A 14,361-nucleotide genomic window follows, 5' to 3' on the forward strand; every position below is an offset into this window, starting at 1 on the left:
TGATACATAAAACAAATCAATAATTTAAAACATGTATCTTTCTTTATTTGATAAGTGTTTAAGTGGTACCATTTTTCAATTTTAATTTCCTTCCCATGTTTCCACATGATGTGGTCAATCATGATCACAATTCTAAGTACTCCACTATAATTTGATATTTTATTATATGTCATTGAATAATATTTTCTTTTTGTTGTTGCTTTCTTTTTCTTCTTCTTCTTCTCTTCTATTAATTTTTTGGACTATGAATATTAGGCATGGGATGACTTTATTTGACTTTTATAACAACCATAGAGATAGTTCTACGTGAATGGTTGAGATTACTGTGCTACTAATCCACCTAACTTTACGACGATGTTCAATCAGATCAATTTATGTGTATATCAATTACTTTTATGAGACACTTGTTATCTCATAATTTTTTCAAGTTATGAAAAATGGCAAATGTCTATAATATTGGAAGCATAAATGTAAGCTTAAATATACGAGTTCAACAAGGTCTGATATAAAACTTAACTTAAAAAACTCAATTACTAATGTTGGAGGTTGTGGTCCAAAAATCTAAAAACATAAATTTGATGTATCTTAATAGTGTTTTTTTTTTTTTTACAATTAAAAGACATATTCACGTCAAGCTTTGTATAGATAATTATGGTTTTTATTTTTTGATAACTCTCTTTTGCTAACATTTTGTTCTGGATTAGGCTTATGTTATGTGTAATTCTTGTAGAACCTATTCTAGTGTGTGGAATATAATATGACTTTTAGTTATTGGTTTATTTAGTTCATTATCGGCATTGAGAGAAGTAGAGGCAGGTCGGAAAAAATATCAGAAAAGATGATTAGACAGAATATGACAGATACGATTTGAGCTTACCGAAGACATGACATAAAAGGTGTGAGATCACGAATTAGGATAGAAACTAAGGTTAGTAGTAATTGAGTGTTCTCTCATAATTTTCATGCGGGATTAGTTTGATGGTCGTACTTAAACCTTCTTTCTTACCGATGGGAGTGGTATTAGCACTATTCTAGTATGACCTTAAATGGGCCTATTTAGTAAAAACTTCATCGCGTAGCCTATTTGGATGCAACCATTTAAGTGGTGGCCAGTATTATATGTTTTGTGCACAAATAACCAAATATTTGATTTTAATAGTACTTACTAAGATTTGATAGAAGATCCTTGTTTGTTCAATTGTAGCTACATATTTCAAACCGTAATCTAATCTATAATCGATTGAACATGTTATGTTTAAATTTTTCCTTGCTTTATATAATAATAAATGTCATGTGTTTTTTTTTGTCATATGTTTTTTTTTTACCTTTGTAACTTTGGTCTTGACAAGCCAAACTTCAAGCACAACGTCAGAAGTTGTGGCCTTCTCAAGGGTAAACTTCAAGTGAAAGATGTTGGAAGTTTTGAAATTTTCAAAATTAATATGTGAATGTCTGAAGTTATTTCAAAGTTGTTAAATTTGCAAAAAATTTAATACAAGTGGCTATGATTTAAAGGATTATCCCAAAATTGGCTATTTGTGCACTTTTCCCTTTTATTGCAGCAAGATGGGATTTAAATTCAGAAAAGCAGTAACGGTCTCAGGCCCAAAAAGGATCCAATCAAGTTTTTATTAGTACTATATTTTTCTAAGGGCACCACAATTTTTCATGGACATGGTTTTGTAGTAATATTTTATTTTATTTTGCGTTATGGTAAAAGTCTGTCTGACTATGAGTTCGACCGGTTAAATAGAGATGAAAGTCGATCATGGTAATGTTGGAATCTTGTATGGAAGGTCTCTCGATTAACAGATTAGTGGTACGCGGAGGATACTAGGTTGATGACTCCTTAAAGCTCTTATTGACAAAATCCGTTACTACATTGATCTCGATAATCATTATATCTTGGAGTTGAATGTGATAATTTTATATATATATATAATGAAACTCCTTTTGAGATATGATAAAGATGAAATGTATACTATTTACAGCAATTATAATATATCTAATGAAATGTCACAGTAAGATTTGGGGAGAGTATAGTGTATGCATACCTTATTCTTTTCTCGTGGAGATAAAGAAACTGATTCTGAAGGATCCTCGATTGAAGTGTAACTAAAAACGAGTAGTTATGAAAAGAAAGAAGGACGATAAATAAATGCATAATACATAAACATGACCCTTAACTTAGCTTCAACGAACAACTATGTCCTCCAACTTTGAATGTGCACAAGTAGACACTTAAACATGTATAAAATGGAACAAGTAGACACAAGTGTCCTACATGGCACAATACATGTAGGACGACACGTAGGACGACACGTAGGACACAAAATTGTCATGTAGGGTACCATGTAGGACGAATGTGTCCATTTGCTCAATTTTATACAAGTTTAAGAGTCTACTTGTGCACACCTAAAGTTAAAGGTCATAGTTGACAACTGACGTCAAGTTAAGGGTCATGTTTATGCATTATGCCATAAATAAAACATGACAACTAATAAGGAAAGTAGTACAAAGCATTCAAAAAAAGAATAGTAACAACAACAAAATAGTGCGATAACAAAACACAATAAACAATAAAAATCCAAAGAAATTACTACATGAATAAAGCTAATACTATGACAATTACAATGATCCATACTACCACCAAAGCCTAATCCACAAAACGTAATATTTCTGAAGGTTGAAATAACCAAAATTTAATAGAAAATAATTGAGTGACAATTATAGTCATCCTATCCAAATAGATAAAGAAAAAATAAAATCTTATCATACTCTATTTTTCTAATATGATAAGAATTCTAAGAAGCACAACAAAAGAAAAATCTTGAACACAAAAAATTAAAGAAAATGGAGAAACATATGCATAATATGAGTTATATATATTTTTCTTCACCTTTGCTTGAAGATGAGGTGAGTTCACCCAATGAAAGTGTAAAAAGACATAACATCACTATCAAATCAAATTGAGAGAAAATTGAAATTTTGTTCTCATTTAGTTACTTTATTAATGTATATATGATACTATATCTCATATTTGGATCTCTCAAAATATATTCATGAGAATTTCACAATAAGGTGGCCACCATGTTAATGATATATGTTGTTTTTTTCCAAAAAAATGATAAAGATTTAATTTTCGCCTGTCTATCTCCTTTTTGAACACTTTTTTAGTAAATAATTATTTCGTAAGATTTTTGTTGTAATTACTTATATACCTTTAGACTACACAAATCTGAAGACCTCTTTGAGCTAACTGAAAATATTATGAGAAAAATCTTAATTTATGATTTTATTTTTTTGTCAATTATTGTAAATATTAGATTACCACCTATATATAGTGTTTTGTCGGTAAAGTTATGAGAAAAATATTAGAATCAAATCTAATGTTGTTTGAAAGAGTAATTTCTCAAAAATTATATTTTTGTAATTTTTTTAAAACAAGGACAAAATTTTAATAGTGACCAGAAAGGGTATAAAATTGGCACCATCACACCTTTGCTATCAAGAATATCATTTCACTTTAATAATTATCTTTATACACATGAAAATTGATGTTTTTGTATGATATGATGTTGCATGTAATTGACATCAAAGTGTCCATCATCTTTAATTTAAGTTATAAGTCACTACCAAAATTGATTGATGCATGCAAATTTCTTACAACGCCACCCACCCCCACCCCACTTTTTTTCCCTTCAATTTACTACTAGTTTTAGATCATTTGAAACACTAGATCCAAATGAAAATTGGTGAAATATAGAATTTATTGATTTATTTGAGGTGTTTTAAGCGTATAGTAATTGGATATCTAAAGTACTATAGTGTTTCTTAATTTGAATACTGATATTTTTCATTCATTTTAAAGGTTTAGGAGATGATTGACATACTTAAAGAATATTGCCGCTGAGGATCGAAAGTACTTTAGTGTTTTGTCGTTTCTATAGTGGAAATTGGAAACCCTCTTTAGTGAATCTTGGTAAATCTTTTTGTTGTTTCTTCTTCTTCTTTATTTGCTATATATGTAATTTTGTACAAGTTAATCGTAGATATTTTGCGATTATAGTGAAATTATTTTCCTTTGTTCTAGGAAATCCAATGTTGAGTTTGCAACTCCAAAGTAGATTAGTAGATTCTCTAACATCTAATACATCCAAGTGAGTGTTTCTCTACTTTATTACAAATAAAATGCAAATAATTTCAAGAAAAATGTCCACTTTGCATTTTTTGGACAAATAAATCCCTCCCAAAAACACCAAGACTTAAAGTGTGGGGCATCCAATACTTTCCAAAATCTACCCAACTTAAAGTTGTAGCCAATTGATGGAAAATAAAATATACATAATATATCACAAGAAAAAAAACAAAACAGGGAACAATATTTTATATTAAAGATTTGTTATGTTGTGAATGTGAATGCCTTGAAAGATTTTTTATCATTGATATGAGAAGCATCTTTTTAAAATAGTCCAAAGTCCCTATTTATATTATCACAAGAATCCCAAGTTTTAAAATATTAAACTCAAATGGGCCCATACTCCCATGACCCAAAAGCTATTTTGGGCCTATTCATCTGTCGGCAATGGGGCCCACTTTCCATTACACTTGAGAAAAAAAGATTTTTTAATTGTGTAAAAAAAAAAATTGCACAATTGAAGCATATTTAAGATGAAAATAATTAAATTGTATATACTAACAGAGTTAGAACTTTTAATATTTTGTTTTTCAAATTATCATATCAGACTTGCAATAGAAAGTTACTTCAACCCACAATAGAAGTAGATATATTGGTAACAAAACCTTCTTCATATGACTCCTCGTTCAATTTTTTCAAATTCATTGGATCGTGTTTTCCCCCCCTACCGCTTTACCCCAAACATTTTCATAAAAAAAAAATGAATTTCATTAATGATTGAAATTTTATTAGATGCCAATATAACTTGATAGTGAAAAATTATACAGGTAAAGTCATGAAGTGATTACAATTAAATTTCTATGATAAACATAATTAATAATCTAATTAAAAAAAAGGTATAACTAACTTCTTAAACAGACATTAAAAGTTACACATTTCAAGTCGATACATATACTTTTAACCTTGAAGGGTTTGTAGTTATTATAATAACAATAATAGTGTGGCTAGTCGATTTTATAGAATTTCACTTGTAAAAATTGAAACCATTTAATGGCTATTTTTTTAACAAGAAGGTAAAATTGACTATTTGTGAAATTTATTTCAACGGCCGACAAAACAGTGAAAAAAATAAATTGTCCAAGATCTGGTCTAAGAAAGTGGCTATTGTGATGCAAAGTACAATCCTACATATATTAGGTACTAACACAATGTATATAGTAAAAAAAACAAAACTAAATAAACTAAAAAGTCAACCTTTTCTACTTAGCAAAATTCAATAATTCAACAACCAAATTAGTATAATCCTATAAGGCGGGGTCTAGGGCCTAGGGAGGGTGATGTTTATGCAGATCATTCTCTATCTAGGAGTGTCAAATAGGCTGGTTGAACTAAATTTAAAAATATCGAATGGATTGAGTTAATAAAAATAAGTTATTGACACACTTAAATATTATTTTGAGTTAAAGCGAATTGAGCTAAAAATCGGATTATAATCCTACTCATCGACTTTTACTAAGTTTTAAGTGCATTTTTTTTTATAATTTATTTGAGTACCTAATAAAACTTAGTATATTCTTTTAAAATATTTAGAATAAATTAATTTGAGTTGTATGTCGACTCAATTTTAAAATGGATTGAACTAAACGTGTCAAAATGAACCCAATTAATAAAATAAATAAGTTATTAACTCGCCCTAACATATAATATAAAAGAGTTGAACGGATCCTAATTTATTGAGTTGTTTGACACCCTCATACTCTATTTTGTAGATTAGGAAAATTATTTTCGATATACCTTCGCAAATTTATGAGAATCTTCATAGAGGTGTTGGTTTATAAAAATGTAAATAAAATAAAAATATGGAGGTGACATGCTTGGAGATTTATTGCTCATTAGTTGGTAGGTTTTTAACATTTATTGCCAACAATATATCACCAGACATTTGATTTCTCTGTCTCTTTTTTTTTTTTTTGGAAGATAATATTTTATCAATTCATTTAAAGAAGTCAAAATTTTTTGAAGTCATTTACTGAAGATTTTGGTTTGGTTTTTGAACAAGAATTACAAACAATTGAAAATCGAAACAAAAGTTTGTCTCTCTAGCTAACGACGTGTTATACACTATTATACACTTTTATACGACATAAGTATATAATTTTCAAAAGAAATATTTATAGATGTAATAATAGAGGCGCGATTTGACAATGTGATGATTTAATTACTAGGATAATTTCAAGCAAATCGATTAGGGATCAATATCCTCGCTTGAAATAAATAAAATTTTGCTTGCATTAAAATAAAGATGACATTTTTTTAAATTATTTACTTTATAACTTTGTTTATGTCATTTGTAAGTGAAAATCCTTTAATATTTTAACATGTAAGGGTGTTTGGACAAGTGCATCAAATGATATCCTACCAAGGTTTGAGATCGATACTCTTTGTCAACGTCTTCTCAATTGAGTTCATTGCATGATTGGATTTACTTAGTGCAATTTACATTTCTGATGTGATTTGCGAGAAATTGTACTCAAGTAAATTTATTTTGTCTGTGTCCAAAAAATCGTGATTGCGAATTTTCGTATTTCAAAAAAACCTTTGATTATGTCAATTGTCAAGTGGAAATTTTTGCTAATCATCTCTCTTCTTTGATAAATGTTTGCTAATGACATCTTATTTTGTTTTGGAAGGATTAACATAGAAATTTGAGTTTGATGCCTTATTTTGTTTTATATTTTTATTATGTCAATGGTCAAGTGGAAACTTTTATTTTTTTCCTTTGTCATATAAATTTGACTGCATTTTTTTTCATTTTTTCAGTCTATGTCTGGTATTCTTATTAAAGACTGACTATTCTAGATTCCGCCGCGTAGTGCCCCATTCGAAAGAAAGCTCTCCTACCAAGAATTTTTTTCATACTAAAGACTTGAACCTGAGACATTTTGACATTTTCGTTGAGTAGCAAATGATAAAAAGCAATTGTTCATAAAATTTATGTGATATTCCATTATTAATATTTCTTAAATCAAGTTTCCACCACCAATCAATATGAATTATGAGGTTTCCAATTTACTCCTCCCACCAATTATTATTATTATTTATTATTATTAAATTATATTGTCATAATAAATTAATTTTCAATCCTAAATAAATAAAAAACAAATTATTCTCCAACCAAAGGATCCCTAAAGTTTCTAACTTTACAGCTTTCTTGGATGTGGATTGGACAATTTTTTCTGACATTTCTTTTTTTACATTGGATTTGCAATTTTTATTTTAGTTTAGTATAGAAAAAAGGCTTTTTTTGTGGTGAATTGTTGACATCAAGTCTTACATTTTGTCAAATAGTATAAAAATAAAATATTTTAATTATATCTAAATCGTTGAATCCGATTAATATACTGAAAAAATATAAATTCATATTTTGTATATCTTAATATTTTTTTAATCCCACTATATAAATTCATGATTTTATTAGCATTTAGCAAATTAATAGAATTATCAATCTCTATTTAAAGCTTGTGTTTGACTATATAAATTCCGTACAATTTAATAATTATCATCAAACAAGTTAAATCGCTCACTATCTTTAATATTATATGGTTCACTTTCACAAATTGTCCATCAAATTATAATTCATTGTATCTGAATTAAATAAATAAATATGTGACCAAAGAAAATAAAATTCACCAATGAGCACTCACTAGGGATATATACCACATAACAAAGGCATTACCAAAGATTATGATGAAGTGATAATTATATAGGTTGCTCAAATTTTTCAAAATTATCGAAGGATGTATATTAGATTCTTTAAAAGTAGTGTATTTTTTAAAGACTTTGATATGAGTGTGATAATAAAGGTGGAATAAGAATTTTGAGTTTATGAGTTTTGAATTCTAGAAAACGCGACTTACTAGGTCCTTGATAAATTATTTAGACAAATTAAGTGAATGTTTAAACATAAATACAAGATTGGAACCAAAATTACTAGCAGTAAGAAAAGTTGTAGCTCGACCCCTACGTAGTAGCAGTTTTGGAGAATCCAAGCAACATACATAGGCAATACTTAAGTTATTCTCATATTTAATCATGAGGTTTCGATTGAGTTCGTATCACCTTTGATTGAAAACGTTTTAACCTTTCAAAATAGACTTCTCAACAGAAATTTAAATGAGTCAGACTCCAAAACAAACATCGGACACCAAATAAAAAACAAAAGAACATATATGAAAGGTTCCATTGCTATCTATCAAAGACATGATCACTATTCACCATTTACACCACCATGGCTAAAATCAGATTTTGGACCCACAATTAGTCCTTCAGTTTTAGTACACTGACATTCATAATATAGTAAAAAAAATAAAGGTAAAATTAATCTTACTGAAATAGAAAAAAGAAATAAAATAAAATAAAATAAAAGAAACACTATTTTTCACCAAGTTATATTTGCTTTAAAGGCAAGAGTGCTTCATTCATATACCAATATTGCCTTTTGTTGATGTTGCTTTCATTTAGGGATAAGACATAAATCATTGAACCTCTAGAGCCAATGTATTATATTATTTATAGGTCGCAGATTCAAGTTTCAAAAAAATTATAAAGTTATTTTTGTATTATTTATAGGTCATAAATTCAAATTGTGAAAATAATTACTAATATTAATATTAAAATCGATTGTCTAGATGATATTTCTTAGACTCGTCCTTTCGTCGTAGCATGCATTGTATTTTGGGTACACCAAACCATTTTTTCTTCTTTGTCCTAGTGTTATTCTTAAAATTAAAAAAAAGTACACAAACCAATAGAGAAAGGGACACATTTAATAGAAATGATACTAATTCATCTACCTCTCAAATTTTTCCTTCTTCTCAGATCTTATCTTGTCTTCTTATTTTTTTCCCTCTCACAATGTTCAGTATTTGTATTCAAAGTCGATTAAATTTAAATTCATGTCTGAAAATCTCGTGCTAGGGATAAAAGTTTTCTTACCAAAGCAATTTCATGTCCATCTAAAATATTAAAAATTAAGACTTCCAATTAAAAAAATACTTATTATTCCACTAACCTTTATTGGCCTCATCTAAGATATATCTTTCCGTTTCTAAGATTTTTCAATTAAAACTATATTCTTATAAAGATGGAGTAGAATTTTTAATAACAATATTCATAAATAATATCAAAATGCCACACATGTTATTTGAACCTTGCAACTTATAATAGCAATTTTTGAATCTACCTTTATAACTAAAGTAGCTAGAAGTTGCTTTTTTTCTTATAAAATAAATACAATAATTATTTATATACATAAGAAAATTCATTTTATTACTATAAATATGAATAATATAATTTTCAGAAGAAAGGAATTCAACTGAATTCCTTGAAATCATGTAGCTTTGCCACTGACCTTGACACTAACTTAACTCGCATGTTCAAAAATCATTATACAAATCTTACTTTATACAAAAAGAGAAAATATCTTACTATAAAACCAGAAAAAAAAATTTAAAAAATGAAGTAAGTCTTACTACATGTAACTACAATACATACCACCAAAACCTGATGTGGGGTTAATAAATAATAAGTACCTTTTATATTTAATCAGAGATTGTAGATTTGAATATGAAAATAAAATTACAAGAATTACTTATGATGAAGTCCAAACTTCTATGATTCAACAATAAAAATACATCAATAATTTTATTTAATGAAGAATTTACGATAGATCATTAAGAATATCTCGTTAGCTAGGGGATATTCAGTGACAAATTATCGACGTATGTCATAGATAATTTCTTATTCTAGCTTACTGATGAAATACCGAGTGAAAAAATAAAAAATACTATAAAGACGAATTAGTGATGGATCATCGAAAATCCCGTTAGCTAAAACTTAATGATGAATTTTATAGCTAATTCCTTTTTTTTAATAGTAAAATATACATATTGATCGAACACTAGGTGAGAAATAAAAAAAATACTATAATAATAATGAATTATAACATGACTTCTTCACTATTATTTTGCTTTTCATATATGTTACTTGAGCCGAACGTACATCGAAAACAACCTCTTCACCTTCACACAATGGAGGGACAAGACTGTACACCCTCCACCCTCCACATGCTCTATTTGTGTTGTTGATGAATTAGCGATAGATCATCAAAATCCTATTTGCAACAAATTAGCGATGACTTTCATAACTAATTCTCATTACTTTTAGTCATTCAACAGATACCAAACACCGAATAAGAAATATTTTTAAAAAAATCTATATAATATAAATATATAATATTATGTCATGTTGGGCTCCACACTCATCTTGTTATTTATATCAAAATGTATTACCAAGCTTTCTTCCCTCTTCCATATACACCACCTTCCTTTCAACACTCTTTCTTGTCTCTCAAACTCTTTTCCATTCATATATTTTCCCATCTACATATTTTTATTTTCCTTCTTCATTTCAAAAAAAAAAAAAATGTCAACAATTTTTTTCCTTCCTATTTTTCTTTCTTTTATTTTTCTCCATTCAACTAATGCTAATTATTGGCCAATTTCACCTGGATATTATCCAAGTACAAAATTTAAATCCATGAGTTTTTATCAAGGATTTAAAAATCTTTGGGGTCCTAATCATCAAAGTGTAGATAACAATGGCATTAATATTTGGCTTGATAGAAATTCAGGTTTAATTTTCTTTAATTATACTTGATTAGTAGTTTTACTACTTAATTTAATTTATTTTTAATAATAATAATATTTTCTTGATTTTTTAATATATTTTTTGTATAGGAAGTGGATTCAAGTCGGTTAAACCGTTTCGATCCGGGTATTTTGGGGCTTCTATTAAACTCCAACCCGGTTATACGGCCGGAGTCATCACTGCTTTCTATGTAAGAATTATTTGCGTTTTTCTTCAGACTCTTCAAAAATATTATCGTATTTGTGTCGAGTCGATAAAAATGCATTATTGAGCAATATAGATTGAGATTGTAGATATATTTGTTGAATATTTTACTAGTATCACATTCTCTAAAAATGTATTATTTTTTTTAGAATCTGATACACATGTCGATATTTTTGAAGAACTGAGCAATGTAGATTTGAGTGAGAGTGTAAATAATTTTTATTGTTTATTTTCATTTTAATTTGTGTGAAAGTTATGTTGTTTGGGTTCTTCAAAGCCGTACTAGTATAGTTCTTTAAAGATGTACTTTTTTTATATGATACACACGTTGATATTTTTGAAGAACCGAGCAAGATAGATTGATAGTATAAATATTTGTATTAGTGGATTTCCATTTTCAACAGCTCTTTGATCAGGATAATATTACCTAAGTTCCTAAACTTTAAATGAATGACGGAGAATGCATGTGCTACAGTTGATTGGACATAAAATTAAAGAAAAAAAGAACTTTTAATCTAAAATAACTTTTAGATATTTGTATGAGTACTATGACTATAAATCATCTCCGTGAGGATAAAATAAAAATTTTGAGGTTAATTATTTTTAAATATACAAAGATGATGACAATCTAACAGATTAAAAAAGAAAGTGTAAATTAAGAAAAAAATATATTATTATTTTAATATGGTTGATTTTCAATTAGTTTGTATATTTAATTGATTAATTTCATTAATTTTTTTATTATTTGGCAGCTTTCAAATAATGAAGCACATCCTGGGTTCCATGATGAAGTGGACATAGAGTTTCTTGGAACAACATTTGGAAAACCATACACATTACAAACAAATGTTTATATTAGAGGAAGTGGTGATGGAAAAATCATTGGAAGAGAAATGAAATTTCATTTGTGGTTTGATCCCACAAAAGATTTTCATCACTATGCTATTTTGTGGAGTCCCAGAGAAATCATGTAAGTATTAAACGTCTTTATAACAATATCGTTAGTTTGAAAATATCTTTTATTGTTAGTTTGATTCTGATATATTATTTAACATATAATATGATATGAAAATTGACTCAAAATGAAATTTGATCAATATAGTGAAATACTATTAATGTAGAAGATGAATGTTATAACGAGATATGATTGTATATGGAGTACTTTTATTTATTTATTTACTTCATTTAAGTAAGTTAGTGATAAGGAAATATTCTACCGACAAAAATCATTTGACACTAAAGTATGGTTGTCCTCCAATGAATTTAATCATGGTTTCCACCAAATAAATTTAAGGACATGTTATATTTTGATACTTTCATTTTTCTTTTATTTATCATAGAGGGGACCATGTTAAGAGGATTATTCATGTTGTAGTCCTTTTCCCAATAGTAGTTTAGAAGTCCACTATTTTTCACCCAAATAGATTGCATATATGTCCAATATACATTAGGCCCACACATACCAAAAGGGTAATTTTGAAGTAACGGTAAAATTATTATAATATGGTCTATATGTTATAGATTCAAATGGTAAAATCAACGACTATTGCTTTTGTTAGGATGTGATCCCATCTTATTAGTTATATATATTATTCAGCATGGCATGAACGTATATACATTTGAAAAGTAATTTGATCGGTTTTGAATTTAGATTTTTGGTGGATGATGTGCCAATAAGGAGGTATGCAAGGAAGAGTGATGCAACATTTCCATTAAGGCCAATGTGGTTATATGGATCGATATGGGATGCATCTTCATGGGCTACTGAGAATGGAAAATATAAAGCTGATTATAACTACCAACCATTTTTTGGAAAATTCACAAATTTCAAGGCAAGCGGTTGCACCGCCTATTCGTCTAGATGGTGTCGTCCTGTGTCCGCCTCACCCTATCGATCCGGTGGCCTTAGCAGGCAACAACGTCAGGCTATGAATTGGGTTCGAAGTCACTATATGGTGTATGACTATTGCAGGGACTTTAAAAGAGATCACTCCCTTACACCAGAATGTTGGCGCAAGTGAAACAATTTTGTTTGTATCTTATATATATTCATCCAATGAACATAACTAAGTGAGTTGTTCAAGTTGTGGGATGTAATAGTATATCGATGGTACACGTGTCAATCTTTTATAGGATTAATTTCCTATTTTATTAATAGTATATCGATGGTACTCGTGTCAATGTTTTTTTTTTTTGTTATTGGGTATGGGGGTTGTGTTTGGGGTGGGGGTATGGGGTATGGGGTATGGGGTCTTGTGATAGGTACCACTTGTCAAAATCAATTGCAAGAGTAGTTGAGTGTCCAAGCTTATAGATTCCAAATAAAACATTAATAATACATAAAAAATAATGAAAATGGTGTCTTTTTTATTTATGAAATTTTGTGCAAACATTTATTTAATATTTTAATTACCTAAAGGATTTTTTTTTTTTTTTTAAATAATCATAAAAGAGGGTCATGGACAATTTAGGACTATGCATGGATGGTGGGGGTATGAAATGAGTGCATTCATTTGTTATTTATTTTTCTTAATAAAGGAGAGTTTTTTTTGTCTCTATTTCTTTTTCATTAATTCTTGTTATGTCTAGTCTCTTTATGGACCTCACATCTCAAGAAATATATTTTTGTTTATGAGTTTTCGCAATCAATTAGCTAACATGTTGGTTAATCGTAATATGAAATATGAAAAAAAAAATATTGACTTATTAAATTATCTATCGAGCCATGGAAAAAATTAACTAGGCCCCAATACATATATCAAATATCTAACTTGTGGCTTCACATATACCATTTTCTTTTAAAGGAGAGGGCTATTAAAGTTCAAAATATATAAACGTAGAGTGCATAGTTACTAGGGAACTAAATAAGTGAGAGTAAAATAGAGTAGTTGTGAAGATGAGGGACCAAATTTTGACTTTGTTCAATCTCTAAAGATCATTTTTATAATTATATTTTCTTACGTATAATTATAACCATGGTAAATTAACGTACTCCATAATAAATAGTCGGTCGATCGATGTTGGGTCGGCCCCTATGCCTAGAACACTATTTGTCTTGAGAGTGGTTCAATCATCAAGCTACTTTGTGGGGGGTAAGGGACCAAGCTGAATCACTAGTTTTAATACCAAACATGATATATATATATATATATTCTTAGATGCCCTAAAACTTTCAAATAATTTAGAGCAAATCAAGTCAATTAGTATATATGTCTTTCAAATGTGGCCCTACAACTATTTCTTACAACTCATTTTACACCTCCAAATAATTATCCTATATTTATTTGCCATTTCAAAATGTTGTGATTAGT

The 14,361-nt window shown here is 28.5% G+C and overlaps 2 protein-coding genes across 4 annotated transcripts in view; both read left to right on the top strand.

The window, feature by feature from the left end:
* Positions 1-14,361, top strand: part of LOC125826478 (uncharacterized) — a 272,616-nt gene that overhangs the window by 228,360 nt on the left and 29,895 nt on the right. The window lies entirely within an intron of this gene.
* Positions 10,515-13,200, top strand: LOC125826349 (probable xyloglucan endotransglucosylase/hydrolase protein 32). The gene is made up of 4 exons (XM_049505658.1): positions 10,515-10,829; positions 10,936-11,036; positions 11,803-12,020; positions 12,702-13,200. Exons 1-4 carry the CDS (start codon positions 10,622-10,624, stop codon positions 13,069-13,071), a joined length of 897 nt encoding a protein of 298 aa, XP_049361615.1. The 5' UTR covers positions 10,515-10,621; the 3' UTR covers positions 13,072-13,200.

This window comes from Solanum verrucosum, unplaced genomic scaffold, assembly GCF_900185275.1.
Source record: "Solanum verrucosum unplaced genomic scaffold, falcon-dt-bn FXZP01000125.1, whole genome shotgun sequence".
NCBI lineage: Eukaryota > Viridiplantae > Streptophyta > Magnoliopsida > Solanales > Solanaceae > Solanum > Solanum verrucosum.